At 46.3% G+C, this 26,203-nt stretch overlaps 1 protein-coding gene across 2 annotated transcripts in view; it reads right to left on the bottom strand.

Annotated features, from left to right (window-relative positions):
* LOC124269227 (coadhesin-like) overlaps positions 1–25,748 on the bottom strand; it is a 40,657-nt gene extending 14,909 nt beyond the window's left edge. Inside the window, exons 1-4 of one of the 2 annotated variants that reach the window (XM_046704242.1) lie at positions 25,282–25,748; positions 15,463–15,584; positions 14,200–14,422; positions 4,304–4,474 (exon numbers count right to left, since the gene is read on the bottom strand). In XM_046704242.1, the coding sequence (XP_046560198.1) occupies positions 4,304–4,474; positions 14,200–14,422; positions 15,463–15,584; positions 25,282–25,348 (583 nt within the window). In that variant the 5' untranslated portion in view covers positions 25,349–25,748. The remainder of the gene's footprint in view (positions 1–4,303; positions 4,475–14,199; positions 14,423–15,462; positions 15,585–25,281) is intronic. The other variant, XM_046704243.1, reaches the window with a different exon arrangement.
* Positions 25,749–26,203: the final 455 nt, after the last annotated feature.

Here is a 26,203-nt window from a genome sequence, read left to right as displayed (position 1 = left end):
AAGATGTTGATCCTTTATGTTAAAGGGGGTCGCAATTTCAAGTCTTCCTTCAGTGAATAAAGAATGACTGAGGTCACTTTCGTCTTGAATAGATTTCAAGACTTGAAGTGCTCATGAATACCCATATTTCCTCTCGCGTCGAGGCTTTAAAATCTACAGGAGAAAGTATACTTGTTTACGTTAAGGTATTTACGAGTTATTCTGGAATTTATACTCCTTTTATTGAGATTGGTTTTCAGGAAAACGCCAGTGAAGTTTTAACAAATAACGCAACATAAAATTCATGAGCAACTTTTCCCCCTAATCGATTACTCTTGTTACAACAGTATATATAAATTTTACAGAATTTTTTCATAGAACAAAATGTAAACTTTCTAAAAATGTCAGACAGTAATTAAAAAGAACTGAAGTAACTCTAGACGCGCGTCCACATTTAATGACAATAACCTTCAGTCCGTCAGTCATTACGGACTAATATATCTCAGCAGAATATCAAATGACTGATGGAAGGTTTTCGACTGAAGACTGCCAAACCAAAAACATTTACTTGAAGCTGTTGTTTGTGTAAAGCATTAGGTAGATCCACCATGCTATGCATACCAATCTCTGCAGCCAGATCTCTACATGTAAGACCCTTCATCGATCTCCCAGTCTCAGAGCTGACTAACTGGGCGTCTGGAGCCTAGCTAAAGACGATCGAGACTGGATTCTGGGGACTGTTTCTAAATACACCCACTATGCCAACTCTCCGAAACTGAGCAAACAGTCTAGTACCTTCCAACTTTCATCCTAGGCCCCAACAGCGTCGGATCTGGTCGGATATCAAATTTACTTAGTTTCGGGTCAATCCGGCTTTCCGCAGCTTCAAAGAGTTTCAAATGTCGAAGCATGAGTTTCAATTTCTTGACTGAGCATTGATTATTTCAATGCATTACCAAAGTGCCGCCATGGTTTAAAAACTCAAACCAGCACCCCAAGCACAGGTTGTCAGTAGCTAGAGCCAACCTTCAGCTGAGATTTAGGAGCAGTTATTAATTAAAATAAAGACAAATTATAAAGTATCTGGAAATTGCCCTCTCTAGGTGCTAGAAATATGGATAGACCAGAAATGTAATGTGCCAGAATTTGCTCTGCAGAGTTGCATTCCTTAGTCGTGCCAGGAGCTGCTGATTGCGGTTTCGGACTCCAGCTTCGCCCTGTTGTATACGTCACTGCTATTCTCAGTACCTCCATGCTTGTAAAGGCCGATCCATAGGTGGTCCTCTGGGATAAGGCAACTTAGGACAGCTGAACCTGGGTTTGAATCCCAATTTTACATTGATTATGATCCTAGTCAACACCATACCGATGCAGATGAGCCTCACTAAAGCGTTGATCCAAAGTTCGTTTCCTCCACATTAAACTGTTAGGTCGCGATTTTATCAACTGCCCCAAAGCCACTCACTCCAAATGTGTCCCTCGGGCACCTCAGAAACCTATGTACGAGGGTTCGAAGCTCGGTTCACCCCGTCTATAGGTTTGTAACCATCATGCTATGGTCGCGTGTCCGAAGCTCGGTTCACCCCGTCGATAGGTTTGTATCTAGGTTTGTAAGCACCATGGTGTTCGCGGGAAATCGGTTCACCCCGTCTATAGGTTTGTATCTAGGTTTGTAAGCACCATGGTGTTCGCGGGAACTCGGTTCACCCCGTCTATAGGTTTGTATCTAGGTTCGTAACCACCATGCGATGTTCGTGGGTCTCATAAGGTAGTAAAAGTATCACACCTGCATTGCTTCGGGCTTCCCTCCCACATCAAACAGACACGCCGTGATAGAATCCTGTTAACCCCAACTCTCTCTCCGCACAATTCGACTGAAGTCTAGACAGTAAGACATATTCAAGCCGCGGGTCTGATGTGCGATGACGTGAAAGCCATGTTGTCTCAAGAGTACCTAACTCCAAGAACAATTACAGTTTGTCTCGGGGCACGACGTGAGTCTTGAGTACTCAAGACAGAATTCACATCTATCCCTCCCAAGACAGAGCTGGTCCTCGGTCGCGACCCCAATAAAACCTACAATCAGAGCCAGAATACCTCATCCTGCATCAGACTGACTCCTCCGTGTCCTTTGGCCCGAAGTACAATATGGCTGTGTCTTTCGTCATTTTATCTTGCTGGCTCTCCGAAAATATTCCTTGAATAACCGTAGTTAATCAGCTTCCATCGATCTACCATCATCCCTGGTATCATTGGGGATTCGGCAGGAATCGCTTGGGGTTGATTCTTGATGAATTGATAAATATAGATCGTAACTTTTTTACTGTGGTTAAGCTTCATTTCTTGTTTCTTTACTTATTCACAAGGGGGCAAGACTCCTCAATAATTCCATGAGTAATGAATACTGGATCTACCAGATTATTCCAGCTCTGACAGAGGTTGAAGCGTGAATTTCAATTTCCTTAAAATATAAGGATCAACCAGTAACGGAAGAGAAGACGTGGTTCGTGTAAACCAAGTTGAAGTCCTTTGTACTAGGCGGGATATTAATACCGCCGTGGTTGGATTACATCTACTTGTTACAGGAATTCGTTACTGGAACAGAGGACTGAATGACAACGTGAGATTCTGGCCCGAGTTAGTGGTTAAAGCGTTCGCTCGTCACGCCGAACACCTGGGTTCGATTTCTCACATGGATACATGGTATGATGCCCATTTCTGGCGTCCCTCGCCGTGATATTGCTAGAATATTGCTAAAGCGGCGTCAAACTAAACTCACTCACTCACTAACTCACCATCCTCCAATGATAATTAAACCTTCCATTCCCATCCCATACATGGTGACTGTGAATGAATGAAGCTGTAAGGCAAATTGGGTCCTGTTCCTGTCCTGTGACCTGGACAACGTTCCACAAAACGACCTTAGCACCACCACAACCGCGACTCACGTACTGTAACGTTGGTTTACGAAGATCGCTTTGTTGTACCAGGACCTTGCCACTAGAGTGATCTGAACTACAACATTTCAACATACATAGGTTTGTTAACAATCGCTAAGATCGCTTTGTTGTACCGGGACCTTGCCACTAGAGTGATCTGAACTACAACATTCCAACATATATAGGTTTGATAACAATCGCTAAGATCGCTGTGTTGTACCGGGACCTTGCCACTAGAGTGATCTGAACTACAACATTTCAACAAATATAGGTTTGTTAACAATCGCTAAGATCGCTTTGTTGTACCGGGACCTTGCCACTAGAGTGATCTGAACTACAACACTTCAACATATATAGGTTTGTTAACAATCGCTAAGATCGCTTTGTTGTACCAGGACCTTGCCACTAGAGTGATCTGAACTACAACATTTCAACATATATAGGTTTGTTAACAATCGCTAAGATCGCTTTGTTGTACCGGGACCTTGCCACTAGAGTGATCTGAACTACAACATTTCAACATATATAGGTTTGTTAACAATCGCTAAGATCGCTTTGTTGTACCGGGACCTTGCCACTAGAGTGATCTTAACTACAACATTTCAACAAATATAGGTTTGTTAACAATCGCTAAGATCGCTTTGTTGTACCGGGACCTTGCCACTAGAGTGATCTGAACTACAACATTTCAACATATATAGGTTTGTTAACAATCGCTAAGATCGCTTTGTTGTACCGGGACCTTGCCACAAGAGTGATCTGAACTACAACATTTCAACATATATAGGTTTCCTAAGATCGCTGTGTGCAATGAGGCCCATGAGTGTTTCCATACAAGTTTGACTTATGCCGGTTCCATAGTGCTAGCCACACTGAGATAGCACGCCGGTATCTGTTAACGATAAAATTTACCAACGTGGCTATCCCACGCAGACACAGTATGATAACTCCAAGCCGACGCGACCGAGGATCGAACCACGACCTTCCGCCCTCCTGCAGATGTGCTATCAACAAGACCACCGGCGATCGTGAGATACTGGCCACTTCTGTCACCACAATACAATGCTTGGTTATATGTTGTCAAGGACTATGGATGGAAGGACACGTCCGATGCAATATCTTTGTGAGACCCAGCCCATCGGTCAGTCGTGACGAGGGGAGCTGTCCAGATAAATCTGACTGACTGAGTATGGTTTTACGCCGCTTTTATCAATATTCCAGCAATATCACGGCGGGGAACACCAGAAATGGGCTTCACACATTGTACCCATGTGGGGAAACGAACAGGAAAGGTAACACAAACGTTTTGCTTAAAGCCAATTGTTTGAAAGAGACACAGAAGTCGTGGTGCCATGCACGTTCAGTGGCCCTAGCCCTAGACTCACCTGGACAGTAGAAGTTGACCATACATGGCTGGGACTGGACGTTCTCGTAGTCGTTCCTGTCGCAGTCATCACAGACCTTGAACCTTGACCTCCAACCTGCTCCGCACGTGACGCTGCACGGACTCCACGGGCCCCAGCGAATCTTCTCCCTCTCCGGGTCTGAGTAGGAGTCTGAGGGGAGACAGAATGATACTGTAGGAGCCTCGGAGGGGAGGACGATACTGCATGGGCGAGGGGAGAGAGGACATTACTACAGAAGCCAGGGAAGAGAGGACATTACTGTAGGAGACAAGGGGAGAGAGGACATTGCTGTAGGAGCCAGGGGAGAGAGGACATTGCTGTAGGAGACAAGGGGAGAGAGGACATTACTGTAGGAGCCAGGGAAGAGAGGACATTACTGTAGGAGCCAGGGGAGAGAGGACATTACTGTAGAAGCCAGGGGAGAGAGGACATTACAGTAGGATCAAGGGAGAGGGACATTACTGTAGGAGCCAGGGAAGAGAGGACATTACTGTAGGAGCCAGGGGAGAGAGGACATTACTGAAGGAGCCGGGGGAGAGAGGACATTACTGCAGGAGCCAGGGGAGAGAGGACACTACTGTAGGATCCAGGGAAGAGAGGACATTACTGCAGGAGCCAGGGTAGAGAGGACACTACTGTAGGATCCAGGGAAGAGAGGACATTACTGCAGGAGCCAGGGTAGAGAGGACACTACTGTAGGATCTCGGGAAGAGAGGACATTACTGCAGGAGCCAGGGTAGAGAGGACACTACTGTAGGAGCCAGGGAAGAGAGGACATTACTGCAGGAGCCAGGGTAGAGAGGACATTACTGTAGGAGCCAGGGTAGAGAGGACATTACTGTAGGATCCAGGGTAGAGAGATCATTACTGCAGGAGCCAGGGTAGAGAGGACATTACTGTAGGAGCCAGGGAAGAGAGGACATTACTGCAGAAGCCTGGGGAGAGAGGACATTACTGTAGGAGCCAGGGAAGAGGGGACATTACTGTAGGAGTCAGGGGAGAGAGGACATTACTGCAGGAACCAGGGTAGAGAGGACACTACTGTCGGATCCAGGGAAGAGAGGACATTACTGCAGGAGCCAGGGTAGAGAGGACATTACTGTAGGAGCCAGGGAAGAGAGGACATTACTGCAGGAGCCAGGGTAGAGAGGACACTACTGCAGGAGGCAGGGAAGAGAGGACATTACTGTAGGATCCAGGGAAGAGAGGACATTACTGCAGGAGCCAGGGTAGAGAGGACACTACTGTAGGATCCAGGGTAGAGAGGACACTACTGTAGGATCCAGGGAAGAGAGGACATTACTGCAGGAGCCAGGGTAGAGAGGACATTACTGTAGGAGCCAGGGAAGAGAGGACATTACTGCAGAAGCCTAAAGAGAGAGAACATTACTGTAGGAGCCAGGGAACAGGGGACATTACAGTAGGAGTCAGGGGAGAGAGGACATTACTGCAGGAACCAGGGTAGAGAGGACACTACTGTCGGATCCAGGGAAGAGAGGACATTACTGCAGGAGGAAGGGAAGAGAGGACATTACTGTAGGATCCAGGGAAGAGAGGACATTACTGCAGGAGCCAGGGTAGAGAGGACACTACTGTAGGATCCAGGGTAGAGAGGACACTACTGTAGGATCCAGGGAAGAGAGGACATTACTGCAGGAGCCAGGGTAGAGAGGACATTACTGTAGGAGCCAGGGAAGAGAGGACATTACTGCAGAGCCTGGGGAGAGGACACTACTGTAGGATCCAGGGAAGAGAGGACATTACTGTAGGAGTCAGGGGAGAGGACATTACTGCAGGAGCCAGGGTAGAGAGGACATTACTGTAGGAGTCAGGGGAGAGAGGACATTACTGTAGGAGCCGGGGTAGAGAGGACACTACTGTAGGATCCAGGGAAGAGAGGACATTACTGTAGGATCCGGGGGAGAGGGGACACTACTGCAGGAGCCAGGGTAGAGAGGACACTACTGCAGGAGCCAGGGTAGAGAGGACACTACTGTAGGATCCAGGGAAGAGAGGACATTACTGCAGGAGCAAGGGTAGAGAGGACATTACTGTAGGAGCCAGGGTAGAGAGGACACTACTGTAGGATCCAGGGAAGAGAGGACATTACTGCAGGAGCCAGGGTAGAGAGGACACTACTGTAGGATCCAGGGAAGAGAGCACATTACTGTAGGATCCAGGGAAGAGAGGACATTACTGCAGGAGCCAGGGTAGAGAGGACACTACTGTAGGATCCAGGGAAGAGAGGACATTACTGTAGGATCCAGGGGAGAGAGGACATTACTGCAGGAGCCAGGGTAGAGAGGACATTACTGTAGGAGCCAGGGTAGAGAGGACACTACTGTAGGATCCAGGGAAGAGAGGACATTACTGCAGGAGCAAGGGTAGAGAGGACATTACTGTAGGAGCCAGGGTAGAGAGGACACTACTGTAGGATCCAGGGAAGAGAGGACATTACTGCAGGAGCCAGGGTAGAGAGGACACTACTGTAGGATCCAGGGAAGAGAGCACATTACTGTAGGATCCAGGGTAGAGAGGACACTACTGCAGGAGCCAGGGTAGAGAGGACATTACTGTAGGAGACAAGGGGAGAGAGGACATTACTGTAGGAGCCAGGGTAGAGAGGACATTACTGTAGGAGCCAGGGGAGAGAGGACATTACTGTAGGAGCCAGGGGAGAGAGGACATTACAGTAGGATCAAGGGGAGAGGGGACATTACTGTAGGAGCCAGGGAAGAGAGGACATTACTGTAGGAGCCAGGGGAGAGAGGACATTACTGAAGGAGCCGGGGGAGAGAGGACATTACTGCAGGAGCCAGGGGAGAGAGGACACTACTGTAGGATCCAGGGAAGAGAGGACATTACTGCAGGAGCCAGGGTAGAGAGGACACTACTGTAGGATCCAGGGAAGAGAGGACATTACTGCAGGAGCCAGGGTAGAGAGGACACTACTGTAGGATCCAGGGAAGAGAGGACATTACTGCAGGAGCCAGGGTAGAGAGGACACTACTGTAGGAGCCAGGGAAGAGAGGACATTACTGCAGGAGCCAGGGTAGAGAGGACATTACTGTAGGAGTTAGGGTAGAGAGGACATTACTGTAGGATCCAGGGTAGAGAGATCATTACTGCAGGAGCCAGGGTAGAGAGGACATTACTGTAGGAGCCAGGGAAGAGAGGACATTACTGCAGAAGCCTGGGGAGAGAGGACATTACTGTAGGAGCCAGGGAAGAGGGGACATTACTGTAGGAGTCAGGGGAGAGAGGACATTACTGCAGGAACCAGGGTAGAGAGGACACTACTGTCGGATCCAGGGTAGAGAGGACATTACTGCAGGAGCCAGGGTAGAGAGGACATTACTGTAGGAGCCAGGGAAGAGAGGACATTACTGCAGGAGCCAGGGTAGAGAGGACACTACTGCAGGAGGCAGGGAAGAGAGGACATTACTGTAGGATCCAGGGAAGAGAGGACATTACTGCAGGAGCCAGGGTAGAGAGGACACTACTGTAGGATCCAGGGTAGAGAGGACACTACTGTAGGATCCAGGGAAGAGAGGACATTACTGCAGGAGCCAGGGTAGAGAGGACATTACTGTAGGAGCCAGGGAAGAGAGGACATTACTGCAGAAGCCTGGGGAGAGAGGACACTACTGTAGGATCCAGGGAAGAGAGGACATTACTGAAGGAGTCAGGGGAGAGAGGACATTACTGCAGGAGCCAGGGTAGACAGGACATTACTGTAGGAGTCAGGGGAGAGAGGACATTACTGTAGGAGCCAAGGTAGAGAGGACACTACTGTAGGATCCAGGGAAGAGAGCACATTACTGTAGGATCCAGGGTAGAGAGGACACTACTGCAGGAGCCAGGGTAGAGAGGACATTACTGTAGGAGACAAGGGGAGAGAGGACATTACTGTAGGAGCCAGGGTAGAGAGGACATTACAGTAGGATCAAGGGGAGAGGGACATTACTGTAGGAGCCAGGGAAGAGAGGACATTACTGTAGGAGCCAGGGGAGAGAGGACATTACTGAAGGAGCCGGGGAGAGAGGACATTACTGCAGGAGCCAGGGGAGAGAGGACACTACTGTAGGATCCAGGGAGAGAGGACATTACTGCAGGAGCCAGGGTAGAGAGGACACTACTGTAGGATCCAGGGAAGAGAGGACATTACTGCAGGAGCCAGGGTAGAGAGGACACTACTGTAGGATCCAGGGAAGAGAGGACATTACTGCAGGAGCCAGGGTAGAGAGGACACTACTGTAGGAGCCAGGGAAGAGAGGACATTACTGCAGGAGCCAGGGTAGAGAGGACATTACTGTAGGAGTTAGGGTAGAGAGGACATTACTGTAGGATCCAGGGTAGAGAGATCATTACTGCAGGAGCCAGGGTAGAGAGGACATTACTGTAGGAGCCAGGGAAGAGAGGACATTACTGCAGAAGCCTGGGGAGAGAGGACATTACTGTAGGAGCCAGGGAAGAGGGACATTACTGTAGGAGTCAGGGGAGAGGACATTACTGCAGGAACCAGGGTAGAGAGGACACTACTGTCGGATCCAGGGTAGAGAGGACATTACTGCAGGAGCCAGGGTAGAGAGGACATTACTGTAGGAGCCAGGGAAGAGAGGACATTACTGCAGGAGCCAGGGTAGAGAGGACACTACTGCAGGAGGCAGGGAAGAGAGGACATTACTGTAGGATCCAGGGAAGAGAGGACATTACTGCAGGAGCCAGGGTAGAGAGGACACTACTGTAGGATCCAGGGTAGAGAGGACACTACTGTAGGATCCAGGGAAGAGAGGACATTACTGCAGGAGCCAGGGTAGAGAGGACATTACTGTAGGAGCCAGGGAAGAGAGGACATTACTGCAGAAGCCTGGGGAGAGAGGACACTACTGTAGGATCCAGGGAAGAGAGGACATTACTGAAGGAGTCAGGGGAGAGAGGACATTACTGCAGGAGCCAGGGTAGACAGGACATTACTGTAGGAGTCAGGGGAGAGAGGACATTACTGTAGGAGCCAAGGTAGAGAGGACACTACTGTAAGATCCAGGGAAGAGAGGACATTACTGTAGGATCCGGGGGAGAGGGGACACTACTGCAGGAGCCAGGGTAGAGAGGACATTACTGCAGGAGCCAGGGTAGAGAGGACACTACTGTAGGAGCCAGGGAGAGAGGACATTACTGCAGGAGCCAGGGTAGAGAGGACATTACTGTAGGAGCCAGGGTAGAGAGGACACTACTGTAGGATCCAGGGAAGAGAGGACATTACTGCAGGAGCCAGGGTAGAGAGGACACTACTGTAGGATCCAGGGAAGAGAGCACATATCTGTAGGATCCAGGGAAGAGAGGGACATTACTGCAGGAGCCAGGGTAGAGGACACTACTGTAGGATCCAGGGAAGAGAGGACATTACTGTAGGATCCAGGGAGAGAGGACATTACAGGAGCCAGGGTAGAGAGGACATTACTGTAGGAGCCAGGGTAGAGAGGACACTACTGTAGGATCCAGGGAAGAGAGGACATTACTGCAGCAGCCAGGGTAGAGAGGACATTACTGTAGGAGCCAGGGTAGAGAGGACACTACTGTAGGATCCAGTGAAGAGAGGACACTACTGCAGGAGCCAGGGTAGAGAGGACACTACTGTAGGATCCAGGGAAGAGAGCACATTACTGTAGGATCCAGGGTAGAGAGGACACTACTGCAGGAGCCAGGGTAGAGAGGACATTACTGTAGGAGCCAGGGTAGAGAGGACATTACTGTAGGAGCCAGGGTAGAGAGGACACTACTGTAGGAGCCAGGGAAGAGAGGACATTACTGTAGGATCCAGGGTAGAGAGGACACTACTGTAGGAGCCAGGGTAGAGAGCACATTACTGTAGGAGCCAGGGTAGAGAGGACACTACTGTAGGATCCAGGGTAAAGAGGACACTACTGCAGGAGGCAGGGTAGAGAGGACACTACTGCAGGTGGCAGTTTAGAGAGGACATTACTGTAGGAGGCAGGGTAGAGAGGACACTACTGTAGGATCCAGGGAAGAGAGGACACTACTGTAGGATCCAAGGAAGAGAGGACATTACTGCAGGAGCCAGGGTAGAGAGGACACTACTGTAGGATCCAGGGAAGAGAGCACATTACTGTAGGATCCAGGGAAGAGAGGACATTACTGCAGGAGCCAGGGTATAGAGGACATTACTGTAGGATCCAGGGAAGAGAGGACACTACTGCAGGAGCCAGGGTAGAGAGGACACTACTGTAGGATCCACGGAAGAGAGCACACTACTGCAGGAGGCAGGGGAGAGAGGACACTACTGCAGGAGCCAGGGGAGAGAGGACATTACTGCAGGAGGCAGGGGAGAGAGGACTTTACTGCAGGAGCCAGGGGAGAGAGGACATTACTGCAGGAGCCAGGGGAGAGAGGACATTACTGCAGGAGGCAGGGGAGAGAGGACATTACTGCAGGATCCAGGGGAGAGAGGACATTACTGCAGGAGGCAGGGGAGAGAGGACATTATTACAGAAGCCAGGGGAGAGGACACACTGCAGGAGCCAGGGGAGAGGACATTACTGCAGGAGGCAGGGGAGAGGACATTACTGCAGGAGGCAGGGGAGAGGACATTACTGCAGGAGGCAGGAGAGAGGACATTACTGCAGGAGCCAGGGGAGAGAGGACACATTACAGAAGCCAGGGGATAGGAGGACATTACTGTTGGAGCCAGGGAGAGAGGACATTACTGCAGGAGGCAGGGGAGAGAGGACATTACTGAGGAGCCAGGGAGAGAGGACACTACTGCAGGAGCCAGGGGAGAGAGGACATTACTGCAGGAGCCAGGGGAGAGAGGACATTACTGCAGGAGCCAGGGGAGAGAGGACATTACTGCAGGAGCCAGGGGAGAGAGGACATTATTACAGAAGCCAGGGGAGAGAGGACATTACTGCAGGAGCCAGGGGAGAGAGGACATTACTGCAGGAGGCAGGGGAGAGAGGACATTACTGCAGGAGGCAGGGGAGAGAGGACACTACTGCAGGAGGCAGGGGAGAGAGGACATTACTGCAGGAGTCAGGGGAGAGAGGACACTACTGCAGGAGGCAGGGAAGAGAGGACATTACTGCAGGAGGCAGGGGAGAGAGGACATTACTGTAGGAGCCAGGGAAGAGAGGACATTACTGTAGGAGCCAGGGGAGAGAGAGGACATTACTGCAGGAGCCAGGGAGAGAGGGACATTACAGGAGCCAGGGGATAGGGACATTACTGCAGGAGCCAGGGGAGAGAGGACATTACTGCAGGAGGCCAGGGGAGAGAGGACATTACTGCAGGAGCCAGGGGGAGAGAGGACATTACACAGGAGCCAGGGGAGAGAGGACATTACTGCAGGAGCCAGGGAGAGAGGACATTACTGGGAGCCAGGGGAGAGGACATTACTGCAGGAGGCAGGGAGAGAGGACACACTGCAGGAGCCAGGGGAGAGAGGACATTATTACAGAAGCCAGGGGAGAGAGGACATTACTGCAGGAGCCAGGGGAGAGAGGACATTACTGCAGGAGGCAGGGGAGAGAGGACATTACTGCAGGAGCCAGGGGAGAGAGGACATTACTGCAGGAGCCAGGGGAGAGAGGACATTACTGCAGGAGGCAGGGGAGAGAGGACATTACTGCAGGAGCCAGGGGAGAGAGGACACTACTGTAGGAGTCAGGTGAGAGAGGACATTACTGTAGGAGGCAGGGGAGAGAGGACATTACTACAGGAGCCAGGGGAGAGAGGACATTACTGCAGGAGCCAGGGGAGAGAGGACATTACTGCAGGAGGCAGGGGAGAGAGGACATTACTACAGGAGCCAGGGGAGAGAGGACATTACTGCAGGAGCCAGGGGAGAGAGGACATTACTGCAGGAGGCAGGGGAGAGAGGACATTACTGCAGGAGCCAGGGAAGAGAGAGGACATGCAGAAGCCAGGGGAGAGAGGACATTACTGCAGGAGGCAGGGAGAGAGGACATTACTGCAGGAGCCAGGGGAGAGAGGACACTACTGTAGGAGTCAGGGGAGAGAGGACATTACTGTAGGTGGCAGGGGAGAGAGGACATTACTGCAGGAGCCAGGGGAGAGAGGACATTATTACAGAAGCCAGGGGAGAGAGGACATTACTGCAGGAGCCAGGGTAGAGAGGACATTACTGCAGGGGGCATGGGAGAGAGGACATTGCTGCAGGAGCCAGGGTAGAGAGGACATTATTACAGAAGCCAGGGGAGAGAGGACACTACTGCAGGAGCCAGGGGAGAGAGTACATTACTGCAGGAGCCAGGGCAGAGAGGACATTACTGCAGGAGTCAGGGGAGAGAGGACACTACTGTAGGAGTCAGGTGAGAGAGGACATTACTGTAGGTGGCAGGGGAGAGAGGACATTACTGTAGGTGTCTGATGGGAATAGATTTCACTGTATTAACGAGGAGGCCCGTCAAGACCGGATATTTATAGAACAATATATTGCCGAATACAGTAAACATCCGCCACTCACTCACACGGCCAATTGAACATGCTGAAGATTGTCAAAGATGAGATCACAGATTCCTGTTTCAGATTCCTGTTTAGTTCAGACAGTTCAACGATATATCACCGCATGGAATACATAAAATGACATTCCAATTTATACATGCAGTTCTCGTGACATCTAGAATATGTAATAAAGCTGGTGAACGTGGGGGATAACCACGGACTGTTTTCCCGTTAATATTGTGACCTTTTCGAGTGGAGAGGGAAATCTCAACTCAAACCGAATTACCTATAATATGTCCCTAGCTGCTTCAACTGCCTGCTTGGTAGGCGAACAGTTCCACCTCAGGCTAATAGATACTCTGCCCGCTCAAGACATTAATAAACCCTTACCCCTTGTCATGCCGAAATAAATTCCAGCTAAATGACGTGAATCTCGGGGGCTGCCAACTACTGGTGATGGAAGAATGGGAAGCGAGTCTCAACCGAGGTCTCGAATGAAGCCGTTTGGACGCTGATGAAGAGCTAAGTGGACTGATTTAAGCATCCCTGGATATTATTCGGAGGAAGATGCACGACTCTGTATTCTAGAAATGCCTAAGTGATTGAGTGAGTCAGTGGAATGAGTGAATCGAACTCAGACCTTCCTTGGGAAGAGCCAACATTTGTACCAGTGGGTCATGTCCCTGTCCCGCTCATGTAAGGTAGTGAGTGAGTTGGGTTCAACTCTGCTGTGATCAGTATTCAGTATATCAGTGAGTGAGTGAGTGAGTGAGTTTAGTTTTCCGCCGCACTCAGGAATATTCCAGCTATATGGCGGCAGTCTGTAAATAATCGAGTCTGGACCAGACAATCCATTGATCAACAGCATGAGCATCGATCTGCGCAATTGGGATACGATGACATGTATCACCAAGTCAGCGAGTATGACCACCCGATCCCGTTAGTTGCCTCTTACAACAAGCATTGGTTACTGAAGATCAATTTCTAACCCTGATCTTCACGGGCCTTCAGTATATCAAGACATGAGGGATGAAATAATTGTGTAGACCGGGTTGATTACTACTTAGCGTTACTGACATTGTGTAGACAGAATTCGTTATATCGGATCGGTTCCGACCATGCGTGGAACAGGTGGGGTACAAGTGGGCATAGAGGCCAAGAATGTGATTTTACGTGTAGATTTTCCACACTTGTAATTAAAAATATGTCAGTTTATAAATCTACACATACACTTGTTTTAGATTCGTAGACTTTTATGTGCGTGGACTGGCCCAGTGGATAGTGCTGTAGCTCCTCACGGAGTTGTCCTGGGTTTGTATCTCCGAATGAAAACCACAAGCCTACAAGAGATCTACAGCGGCGTAACACAAGGTTCCTTTCTGTCAACTTACACGATACATCTGTTCTCTTGGACGGTTCATACCACGACTCTTTGGGTTTGACGACGACGACCGGCTCAGCAGTCTGCGTCTCCACTGTGGGCTTTACCTTCCTCTCCTTCTTGGGATGTTTCTCTTTCCGTAATTTCTGCAGCTTCTTCTTCTGGCGCTTGCTTTCCCTGTGTGTTTTACCAACACACGGAGTACACTTAAACCGGTTCTTGCCCACTTTTTGCTGAAAAAAATGCGTTCTTTAATTTACATGATCTCATTTGAAATTCCATTTACACTGAAAATAAAATCTCACGAATTTGAAACGACCGATTAACGTTGCCATGAAATGTTTCGCCTTACTAGAGACACATTGACGTCCGTCACGAAGTAAATTAGGGAACAATCAATCGTAGAGAAATACTTGGGCGTCATAAAATCCTCGTTTGCAAGGAATAGGCAATAAGCAGAAACATATCAGTCGATTTATTTGGGTGTTCTCCGTGCTTGCAATAATAAATAGCGTTTTACTACATATCAGACAAATTACCATCAGGAGTAGTATCTACTGTACTCTGGCATTCCACTGAGTTGGGAAGAATCGTGACTTTTCATGTTATTGGTCTGGGGCATAAGCCGAAAACCACACGTTACGAGCATCTGTTTACTACAGTGCTGAAAACAACCTACAGCGATTAATACAGTTACGAGATACTGAGGATTAATCCGGGGCGGATTCGATCCCAAGATCCGCGGATCCTGATGAGTGAGTGAGTGGGTATGGTTTTACGTCGCCTTATCAATATTCCAGCATTATCACAGCGGGTTACACCAGAAATGGGTTTCACATTGCACCATGGTGGGGAATCGAACCCGGGTCTTCGGCGTGATGCATGGACGTTTAACCACCAGGCCACCCCCACCGCCCGGCAAACCTTAGACACGCAACTCTGGACAGTGATTTGCGGCGCTTTAGACGACGCTGGGCTGCAGTAGAAACTGATACTACGTCAGCGACAGTACCTCGCTTATACCCGAGATCCTAGTCTGTCGTACAAACCTTGAAATAATTATACCCAATATAGCCCATGCAAGTCTAGAATGTGTGGCAAGTCTAGATGACCACAGTTTCAAGTTCTGAAAATTAAGAAAGTCTCTGGGCACCTTTTTATATTATTTTAATTTATAAACGTTTTTTCTGTAAAATATGTTCATTTCAGAGACTAGCTGTTAGTCTAACTAGATGTGTCATGATTCTGTAGTCAAGAGAGCAACTTCCTGTACCTTCCTGAGGGCATATCCATCCCACTTCTGACAACAGGAGGCTGAGGTCTCGAACGAGCCTTTCCGGACCAGCCCTGCACACTTCCCGTTGGCCTTGACTTTCCGGAAACACGTGACCTTTCCTGCAACAGACCACAAAGCAAATGACCTTGATGTAACATAAGGGTGACCGCAACATGCGGCGAGAGACGGCGGTGTTGAAGCCACCATTCCTATCTGAACCACACAGCTAGACGCTAATTAGATTATTATAGGCATCAAGGGACAATTTATACCATTGCTGGCTATACGTGCCCATTATTTAACGGATCAAGACCAATGTTGAACACTTAAATAGAGGCTAAGCGCCATCAGTCATCATTGTCTTGTATCCTAAAGGACGTAAACGATCATACCTCCCCACTTTAAAGGAAGATCTTGAACTGTTTGTCACTAACAAAGATATAAAGGAACAATGGGGGTCCAGCCACAGCGTCCGCTATGATACAGTTCAGAGACAGTTGGTACCATGGATATGGGAATATTCTGCCAACCTCAGCATTGTATTGGATCATATCTGGTAAATATATGGACGACGACTTGGTCATCTGGGTAGCCAAACAAGAGTATGAGAGAGGATGATGGTCATCCACTTTGTAAACAAATATGGTTTTACGCCGCTGTGAGCAAAATTCCAGAAATATCAATAATTATACTTCCTGCAGTGTGCACATGTTGGGGAGCAATCCCGGGCCTTAGGCGTTAAGAGGGAAGGCTGTAACTACTAGTGTGTGCCCCCACCCCCGTTACATATCATATGGATTGTGTTCAAAGCCATAACCACTGGACTGCTTCAGTATTTTACACAGTATTAACAGCTAAGGGAGGTAACTGCATATGTCCATTTTCCGCCATCTTGAAGTGGCAACTGGTTCCGGTTCCAGACAATATATATCCAGACTTGATCACATCCATCGATGATCCTGAAACTATTGATTTAGCAAAACTTCAACTTCTCCCAGAAAAAGGCATGCGTTATCAAGCGATTTAACGTCAATTGGTTTGTCTTGGTTTTCCATTTTTAAATACCACCATACTGGGTAGTTCTAACACTTGTAAGAAAGGGAATTTTACTGGGAAGTAATTAGGTCACGTGTTACGTTAGGTTCGTGAACATTTGGGAACCACTTGATGACTTCCTTTAATGCCAAGCAATCACGCACGCCACCATCATATCATAACCTTCAGACAATATGAGGCAAAGCTGTGTACTGATCATATTGCAAGCATATCGATCATGAAACATGTTCTTCTTACAGCTCAGCACAAGTTAATCAAGCAAGATTCTTATCTAAATGCATCAACGCCGACGGCAGGACGACCACAACGTTGCTGTTACAGCGTCATCAGCTGGCAACGGTTTCAGCAGCGTGTGTATTTGCCAATAGCGAGATGTGTCATCCTTCATCCTTAACATATGCGGTGATATTGCATTCCAAAATGTATGATTACTTGTGTCAAACATGTACCACATGTTTGGGACATTGTGTCATTAGTTCTTTAATAACGTAAGTTCAAAAAATTGTTTGCATTAACTTGTATGTCGAATGGATAGTTGGAACGCGACTGAGAATACCTATTTCCTTTTTTTTATTTTCTTAATATAGTAACTCGAGTTTATAAGAGAATTGGAGAGTAAGTGTAGTTTTACTAGAGCAATATTCAACAAATATCCCTGCGGAGGAGACCAGGCATGGGATCCACACATGGTTTGTTTGGTGTTTAGCGCCGCGATATTGCGGCTGTATGAAGGCGGTGTCTGACTAACTGGTGTCTAACTAACTGGTGTCTAACTAACCGGCTGATACCCAAATCTGGAACTGAACCCAACGAACAAGCGCTGTAACCACAAACCTACCCCAACGCCATTTTGGATTTATCAGAATATGTAAGTAGATCGTATTCCAAATTGACAGGTGAGATATGTTCCCAACTTTTACTAATAGCTATACAGACAGCAGCTACGATTGACAAACTAATAGGTGACCATTGACGTACGACAGTCACGGTGCAAGTAGAATTCCAAGGACCTGTTAAACCTTGCCCGCGAAGCTGAAAGACAAGTCGTTATGTCGAAATAGAAATATATCCTTGACTTCCCGACCAAAGTTATTGTTCTGCACACTAGTCTGCAAACACTGAAACCACGAGAGGATTATAGGATATAATTGGTTTCCAGACCCCAACGCTTTCCTGAGACAGATCTGGGTTCGTGATGTTGCTCATACAGACTGTGGCCTAAACAATCATACATTTAGGTCCAGGGGTCAATAACGTGAAAAACAATGCCAGTCGACACATCTATGGGACACCGTCATAACCCAGCGAAGTTTTGTTTTATAATAGGCTATATGTACCAGGCTTAAGATCTTTTGACAGCGATTCATCACATCAAACCATAATGATTGGATATTCTGCCCACAAGAAGTTGAAATTGTTGTTTTGTTTCGCTTGCGTTGCTCACATCAGTTCTTATACTCTTCAAAGGGATCAGGGGCGGTGGGGTTGCCTAGTGGTTAAAGCGTTCGCTCGTCACGCCGAAGGCCCGGGTTCTATTCCCCACATGGGTACAATTTGTGAAGCACATTTCTGGTGTCCCCCGCCGTGATATTGCTGGAATATTGCTAAAAACGGCGTAAAACAACACTCAGTCAGTCAGTCAAAGGGATCATGACAGATATGTTTATACCAAATATTGAGGTTGGCGTGAAGACGCCAGTAAACAGACTGTAACAGGCACCAACAATCCCAGAACGTTGACAAACCCAGAACGTTGACAACCCGTTCAGTGCGCCCCAGACCAACAACAAGGTCACAGGATGGACTGATCAGAAACAGAGCTCAAACTGGGAATCAGAGGGCTGCAAACTTTCAGACTGCTACACAACCCGTAACGGTCCAGTCAGTAAGAAGTCAGTGTTCGAAGGCCACATGTTTTACCGTCCTTACGAATGGTCAAACTGCCAAGAGACTTCAGTGATGTACACAACGTCGACAGCTGTGGTGATCGTCTTTGGTCACGTGTTGTTTTTTAGTTGATCAACGTTTTTACTTGATCAACGTTTCTGGACTACATGTACATGGTGAGCATGCACGGAGCATACAGGTTCACCTCCTACAGCACAACGTTCACAGAATACCACGGCCAACATTGAACCCAGTCCTCGCTGACACCCAGCACGTGATAGGTGCGTCAGCCGCATAGGTCACGTCGACTGACCTTGGCCAAGCGCGGAGTATGACAGACAGTATGTCTCGTTGGGTGAATACATACTTGACACATCGTGACGGATTCACGCATTACCGAACAAAAATTGCCATCTTCATCCACCATCAAACTTCACTCACGGACATTTGTGTTTCAAAATCGTTTATTATGATCATTGTTACAACTATAACTAAAGACTAATGTATCTTACAATTTTGTAAATTTTAATATAATTCCGAGTATCCTTTTAAAGAGTATAAATCCATCACTGTACTAAGGTATATTACAGACAGAAGCAATCATACGTCAAGCAAAGAACAATCGACGTTTATCTGCAACTGAACATCCCAACACAATACATCTTCTCAATATATATCGTTATAATCAAAATTGAATCCAACGTTTGTCCTCTTAGTTTCAGAGTGTACATATCTAAATCTCCAATTTACATGTATATCAGTCCTGCTAAGTAAATGAATGAAATTTAATCCATGTTGTTGAACACTCTTACCACAAGCCCGACCAACGGACCTTAAGAATCCGTATGTATTGTCTTTGATTGGTTTAATGCTTCGCTCAGCAAAACCACATACATATGACGGCAGATTGACGACCAACAATGGAATCCGTGGACCAGACAAACAGATGATTGATACTATAAGCAACCTCCTTCCAGGTACCACTATCAGCTGAGTCATTAAGCTTATCCACGTCAGCTTTTGAATATGTGTTGTAGGTGACCCATTCTAACTCAGAAAACATACAGAGGAGTTGCGGTGCCAGTGTGGAGCGAGTGGCCATAGTTTGGCAATATAACAATAACTCAAACAAGACTAGGCTTCTGACTTTGAAGCCAAACTGGGAATCGACCAGCGACGTCGACACGACCAGCAAACTTTAGACATCTAGGCTACCCTAGATTCTACAGCAGAAGTATAATTTGGCTTTCATCAATGGTTGTCGCACCTTTGTATATGGAACGAAGAGGTTGTGTCGGGAAGAGCCATCTTCATTGGCAACCGCACCTTTGTTGTCTTTGCGTGCCTGTCTTAAACGAGTTTTTTAAACTATAAATTATTCTCAACTCGTTGACACTCCCGCCAAATAATCCTCTCCAGACTCTATGTGTTCCGTCCCTAATCCATTCACCACTGGTTTAAATCGGGGGGAACGTGTTCCCCTCGGTGACAATACAATCAACAAGATTCAAGTTTATTGTTTCCAAGATCCCCATTCCACCAGTACTGCAGAATGGCACGAAACTATCGATTGACAACAAGGCTTAATTAGCACTGGAGGGTTAATGCATTCAAGTGTGCTTAATAATTGAGTTTGGTCTGATTGATGTGGCTGCATGTTAACCCCTATGCTGCTGGGTTTCGTGACATATTACACATGATCATTGATTTGGGGTTCGGCACTGCTTTGAATGGCACGAACAAAATAACGCCAGTCGTTTTTACACTTGGGAAAACAAACAGACCGAACCCTTTTACAGGATGAAAAAAGTTATAGAAATTACTCAGATCGATTTTGTATCGCCTATAACAGCAATATATATATAAATAAAATATCATCTCCCAGGTTGAAGTTACGGGAAAATCAATATGGTCATTGGATAAAAGTAAATACAAGCTCATATATGTTTGATTTTTAATCGGACAATATTTGATGAAATTAGATGAAGTTTCATCTCGACAAGTGGTTATTATATAAAAGCTCACTTTAATGAAAAAGGAATCTAACATTCAAACGACTCCTATTTGTACCTGTTACGATGATTTTCCGGCTTCGACAACTGAATTTATTCTACTCAAATAAAGTTAAGAACATCCGGTTATGCCATTTCTCTTAGATTAGATATAGAACCATGAAATAATCGGACTCTGTTCAGAAGGGCCACTGGCCATATCAGGTCCTATTTTCTGGCTGTTTGTCCTCCATTATGTTCATGCATTTTGCGGTTTGTCACTAATTATTTTATCTTTATGGTTCATTTTTCAATGATTTTTTTAATGACAAGCCACCGTTTGCTATCAATCGTATATATATTTATGTATGTTATAATATATGTTACATATATGATAGTTTCGATGAGTGTATATGACATATATAACAGGTCATCAGTCATACCGTGGGGAGTCCCTCTTTTGTCATCAATATCACGACGTTGCAGGACATCGGAAAGTGATGCACTGGTATGGAGCTCACAAACCTAGTTTCATAATAAGTCAGGGTATCCTGACACGTCCAGGGGACGCAACTACTCCTCGGAATACTACCCAGTATAGCGTATGGCATACATGCTTCACCATCATGGCGAAGTTACAAACACTTTAGTTATGCATGAAGTCCTTGAACTCCCTGTTCTGCCACCGTAACCTGATCTCAGATGGATCAATACTTGTGTCTTTTCGCCAATGAAACGATTTTCTGTGCTTGTGTACGAAACATTAACAGATAGGCAAAATGTACAGATACATAATACTTGAACTGAAGCAGATGGAATAGGATGACTGACTTTTTTTCTTAATGTAAGTATACAATTGCCTGGTGAGGATGAAGCTAGTCTTGCCAACATCCTTCACTCTGACGTTCCTGACTCAGTCAGCTCGACATGATGGCTCCGGGAAAGGTGAATATGAAATATTTATACGACAGATATTACCGAGGTGAAAAAGATTCTTTCAAAGGTCAAACGAAGAAGCTGATTTCAATCAGTAGTTCTTAGTACCGACGTCAGCAGGACTTGGTATTAACGACAACTACGGGGATGTCTCTCTGTACGTGTTTCTTATTTCAATAAAGATGTCGAGGATTTGCGTATATGATGGCGGGCGTCTGGAGAACATTTGGCTGTCTGAAAACTTTATGAATATGGCGCCAATTCCTCCTTAATCTTGATATAAGATATTCCGACAGTCTCTTTGAACGCAGACATTGTAATGTCCTGGGGATCACTATTAAGATGGTGTAATTGCTTTCGAGGGTCAGAGTGACCTTAACCACAAATGTACCACATCGGCATTTCTGGCGGAATTAGACCCTCTGCAGAATATCATTGAGACCATTCTGATAAATAGTTCCAACACATTTGGTACCAACTTCAAAGGTCCTTTACTTGAGTGAAAAACACATCCACCCTCATTTACGGACGTGCGTCATCGTTCGCGACGTCACACGGGATGTTCCGTGACAGTGTGACACATATATTATTCCCGGCCGGAAACGGCAAGTTTCACGCGCTGGCAAAGAAACACTCCTGATTCTGGGCTGTCTTTGTACTGAGTCTCTTTTTAAACGGGATCAATTTTTTAACAGTTACCCGTCACAAAATGTCCCTTTCAGCGTCCCTTATAAATGACATTGTCATTTTTGTTTTGAATATGAATTCTAACTAACACGAAAGATACTATTCCAAATTCAATGGAGTACGGCTCACATTTTGGGGTAGGGTGAGAGGAGATAGTGAAGTTATATGAGCAGGATTGAAATCGTTGCACTGTTTGCTGTATCAGACGCTAATAGATCTTAAGACATTTAACGTGTTAAATTTAAATGTACTCCAATACGAACAATTGATAAAACGAAACTGGAAACGCATGACTCCGTGATCTGACAAAGTGTTTCAAACCAACACGATTTCTCCAACATACAGTTATTGGATGTGCATGCAAGGGCCCCGTTCCTCAAAGCGACTGTAGCGCTACGACTGCCGTAAGTCTATGCTAAAGTATGGGAGTTACGATCACCTTAGTGCTACGATTGCTTTGAGAAACGGGACCCTGGACGCTAGGATCACATGGAGAGGGATCATACTGATGATCATGTGATATTAAGGCCATTGTCTGGCCACAGTTAATATTCATTCGAACAAATGATTTTCTAAAAAAAGACTTTTTTGTTATTCTAACATGTTGTGGCAAAATGATATCTGATAACCCCAATTCAATATAGTATGTCCATTTCAATATCTGTCAATGTAGACAAGAAGATGAAGAAGAAGAACAAGACGTTTATCAGATTGACACCTTGCCAAGAATACAATACATCGGATAGCACTTGTGAACAAGGACAGGTGAGACAAATATGGTATATCGATAATATATATATCATATATCTATATACTCCTTGCAATAGATTCCAATGCCTACTTCCGACATTATCGGGAAACAGAAAGTTTCGCCTACAGACAAATTCACTCATAATCTCTTTTGTACATACATGTATCTGTAGAAACTGTATAGTCTGACATTTTGAGCTGACTCAAGAACACATTAATATTGTACAGTCTCGTACACGCCATCGTGGGCGACAGCAACACAGTGACGCGTGGTTATCACTTCTTTATTCACAGTGACGTCATAGATATAACCCGCGGCTTCATCCACCGTCAGATGCCGACGTTTTGCGGTACATCGAAATGAACGCGTTATTTTTTAGGGTGTTGTCGCAATCCAGGGTATCTCGATATATAATTTATTAAAGTACAATAAAAGTCGCACAATAAGTGTTAGTTACAGTTACCATGGTAACAAGTTCGATATGACTTTCAGCGTCATGCATACATCACCGAGGAATAAAATCAAACTGAAAGTACTGTATTCAGCATTCTTCCAAATGTCATTCATTTCCCCTTATATCATTAATTTCACATGAACTGATAAAGTTAATATCTTTTCGCTTTATTAAAAGCTAACAAGTCCCATTATGCCTGGTTCGATAGGAAGACCTGGCAACCAGCGAATGATAGATTAATCATCCCACGGAGTGATTTCTGTCCTTGCCACGGCGTGGGGTGTGATGGCGTCCGCTCGTTAGTCTGACAGATGGGTCCCCCTAACACCCTTCTTTGCACCCTCTCTCGACAAATAGGTTCCAATAATGTCATTCCAAGGACACTTCAGCTTGGAATGCAACAAACGGAGCGACAGTACAAAGTAAGACTGACAGAGCTGGGTTTACGTAGCTTGGAACATTCTTCCAGTTACATGTATATTATTGCGTGTTAGCGGACGGTGTTAGTAAGGTGGAGCAGATCTCAGACGTTCACCGTTTTGATGAAACCAGCAAGCGCGGGTACTCACTAACCAAGAAACATAACTGCGTCCACTCGGGATTCGGAACCACGATCACAGGATCCTGGCACGCCCTGGGGACGCAACTCTGTTTAGAAAATCGCGACGTCTTAGACGACATGGCCTGTCGTAGTGTAAAGCATCAGCTGACACAATCTCACCAATGTTCAGACTCAGTCAATATTAATATCCTATGTATGTTTCTGTGTGCTGAATGTATACCCTTTGGTGCTTTCAGTTTTGTTATTTTGTACACCTTTCATCCACCCTGTAGCACTGTGGGGCACTTAACTGACGTTGTTTTTTGCACATTCTCTATCTTGAACTTCAGGACTCCTAACTGGTACTTCATTTGAGGAGCGGTGGGGTAGTCTAGTGGTCAAAGCGTTCAATCGCCACGACTGAAACCCGGGGTCGATCCCCACATGGGTACAGTGTGTGAAGCCCATTTCTTTTAATTGTCCTGTCGTCATACTGCTGGAATGTTGCTAAAAGCGGCGTAAAACCATACTCACTCACTCACTTTATTTAAGAATGAGTGTCTCACGTGCCGTTTCGTCGGGCATTACATGTTGTACATGTAAAATTTAATGAAAACTCCATGTACTGTGTGACGGTGGCGTTTTATTCGTATCGTACTGGCCCGGAGAACAGTTAATAAAGTTACGCATGTAATACGGATCGTACGTTATAGGTTTACACTCGATGATACAGCCGTACATCTGGATCGTTCCATACTACAACGTTCTGCAATCACATTAAAGCACATTGTCGGAGATTTATCATGTAATCAATGGTATTGTATCCACAAGGCCCTCCGTGAACCTACATCGTCTATACCACCTCGACTCAATACATGCACGCCATGCCAAGAGACTCCGGACTAATATACACTAATACTTCAAATACTCTTTCCTCGTCACTGTTAACCAGTGGATTACTCAAACAGAACGCGCCAAAGGCTAACCTTTCATTCCGGAAGACGCATTCATGTGTTTTCTATAGGTTTTAAAACTAATATGTCACCTGTGTAAGAGCAGCCTAAAGGAAACAGCGAGTTTGTTCAGGTATACCTGAGCGCACACCTGCCGCGTCTAAATTCCAGCCTGTTGAAAGATTTACTTTAATTACACCCTGATTCATTCTTAAAGGGTTTCACTGGCATTAGAGCGGTAAGAAAACACTGTTTGATTTCACCGTCTACATAATACGCTGACCTCTTGCCATGTGTTTACACAACAGTGATACCATAAGGCGGATACATTGACATAGGCCACTTAAATATACTTCCACAACGCCTACAGACTGACATGTATGGCAGGACGGGTAGATATGTAATATCTATATATAATATATAGTTTATATATAACATGCATCGACAAAATATCAGTAAAATACTTATACTACGCTTGGTCAGATATAGTCTTGCTCTTGAGACAAATCGATTCTACTACATTTTCAAATGTCACCTGCAAGTTAAGTCATTTCACCCACCTTTGCTCTCAGCTGCAACAATCCACGCCAGGACCAGGCTGAAGACGCAGTATCCATTCAGATTCATCCTGGAAGGTATCGTAGTCCACCTAAGTCCACTAAACGCGGTGTTTGATCGTATCACAGAGGCCCACACTTGACTCCGACAGGGCAACGTTTACTGGGAGCAGTCTGTGTAGTGAGAAGCTTGTATGTATGGAACACCAGACTCAACACAATTCCTAAATACTCGCGCAGACAAATCTTTAACAAAGCACTGATCAGGTTGACTTCAACAATATGTCGTGTTGACGCAATTCAAATGTAATAAAAACCAGCGTCTACTGTCGTACAAAAGAAACACGCGGAGCTAATTGAGTCCTGAGTGGACGGTTCATACAGTGGCGCCGACACGTTTCCATAGATTGATGTATCGAATGAATCAATAGTGTATAGCAATGGAATCGTTGGGCTTGCTATGGGAAAGGGGCAAGTGCATCCTGTTCCCTGACTCATAACCCACCACCACACCAACCTGCAATAACCACAACCAGCTGTAATTATTCAAGCAATTATTCATGAATGCCTTATGAAACTCACTGGGGACAGGGGCAGAGATATGGTGCTGATTGCACATAACTGCAAAGAAAACAATGGATTTGTTTGCTAAGAAGATTATAGCAGGTGCGTCTGTCCACAACAATCAATGACACAGAGATGGTGTTTACAGGTAGACAGTACAGGTAGAGGCTTTTGTTGTGGTCATTTTTTGCTGTTGCATCTGAGTGATTGGCTGCACGCTTGGGTAAACAGCGTCTGGAGTATTTGTTCGGGTTCCCACAAGCCTGTTGAATAGCTGCTGTATGGCTGTTGAATCATCGGGACGGTTTAGTGTATGTGGAATGGAGATCGCGAGATTAAAGGTCGAATTAAATTGTGAATT

This window comes from Haliotis rubra, unplaced genomic scaffold (genome assembly GCF_003918875.1).
Source record: "Haliotis rubra isolate DU_JTF1 unplaced genomic scaffold, ASM391887v1 Scf143, whole genome shotgun sequence".
NCBI lineage: Eukaryota > Metazoa > Mollusca > Gastropoda > Lepetellida > Haliotidae > Haliotis > Haliotis rubra.
Note: the sequence above shows the minus strand (reverse complement) of the source record. Positions and strands in the feature narration are given on the sequence as shown.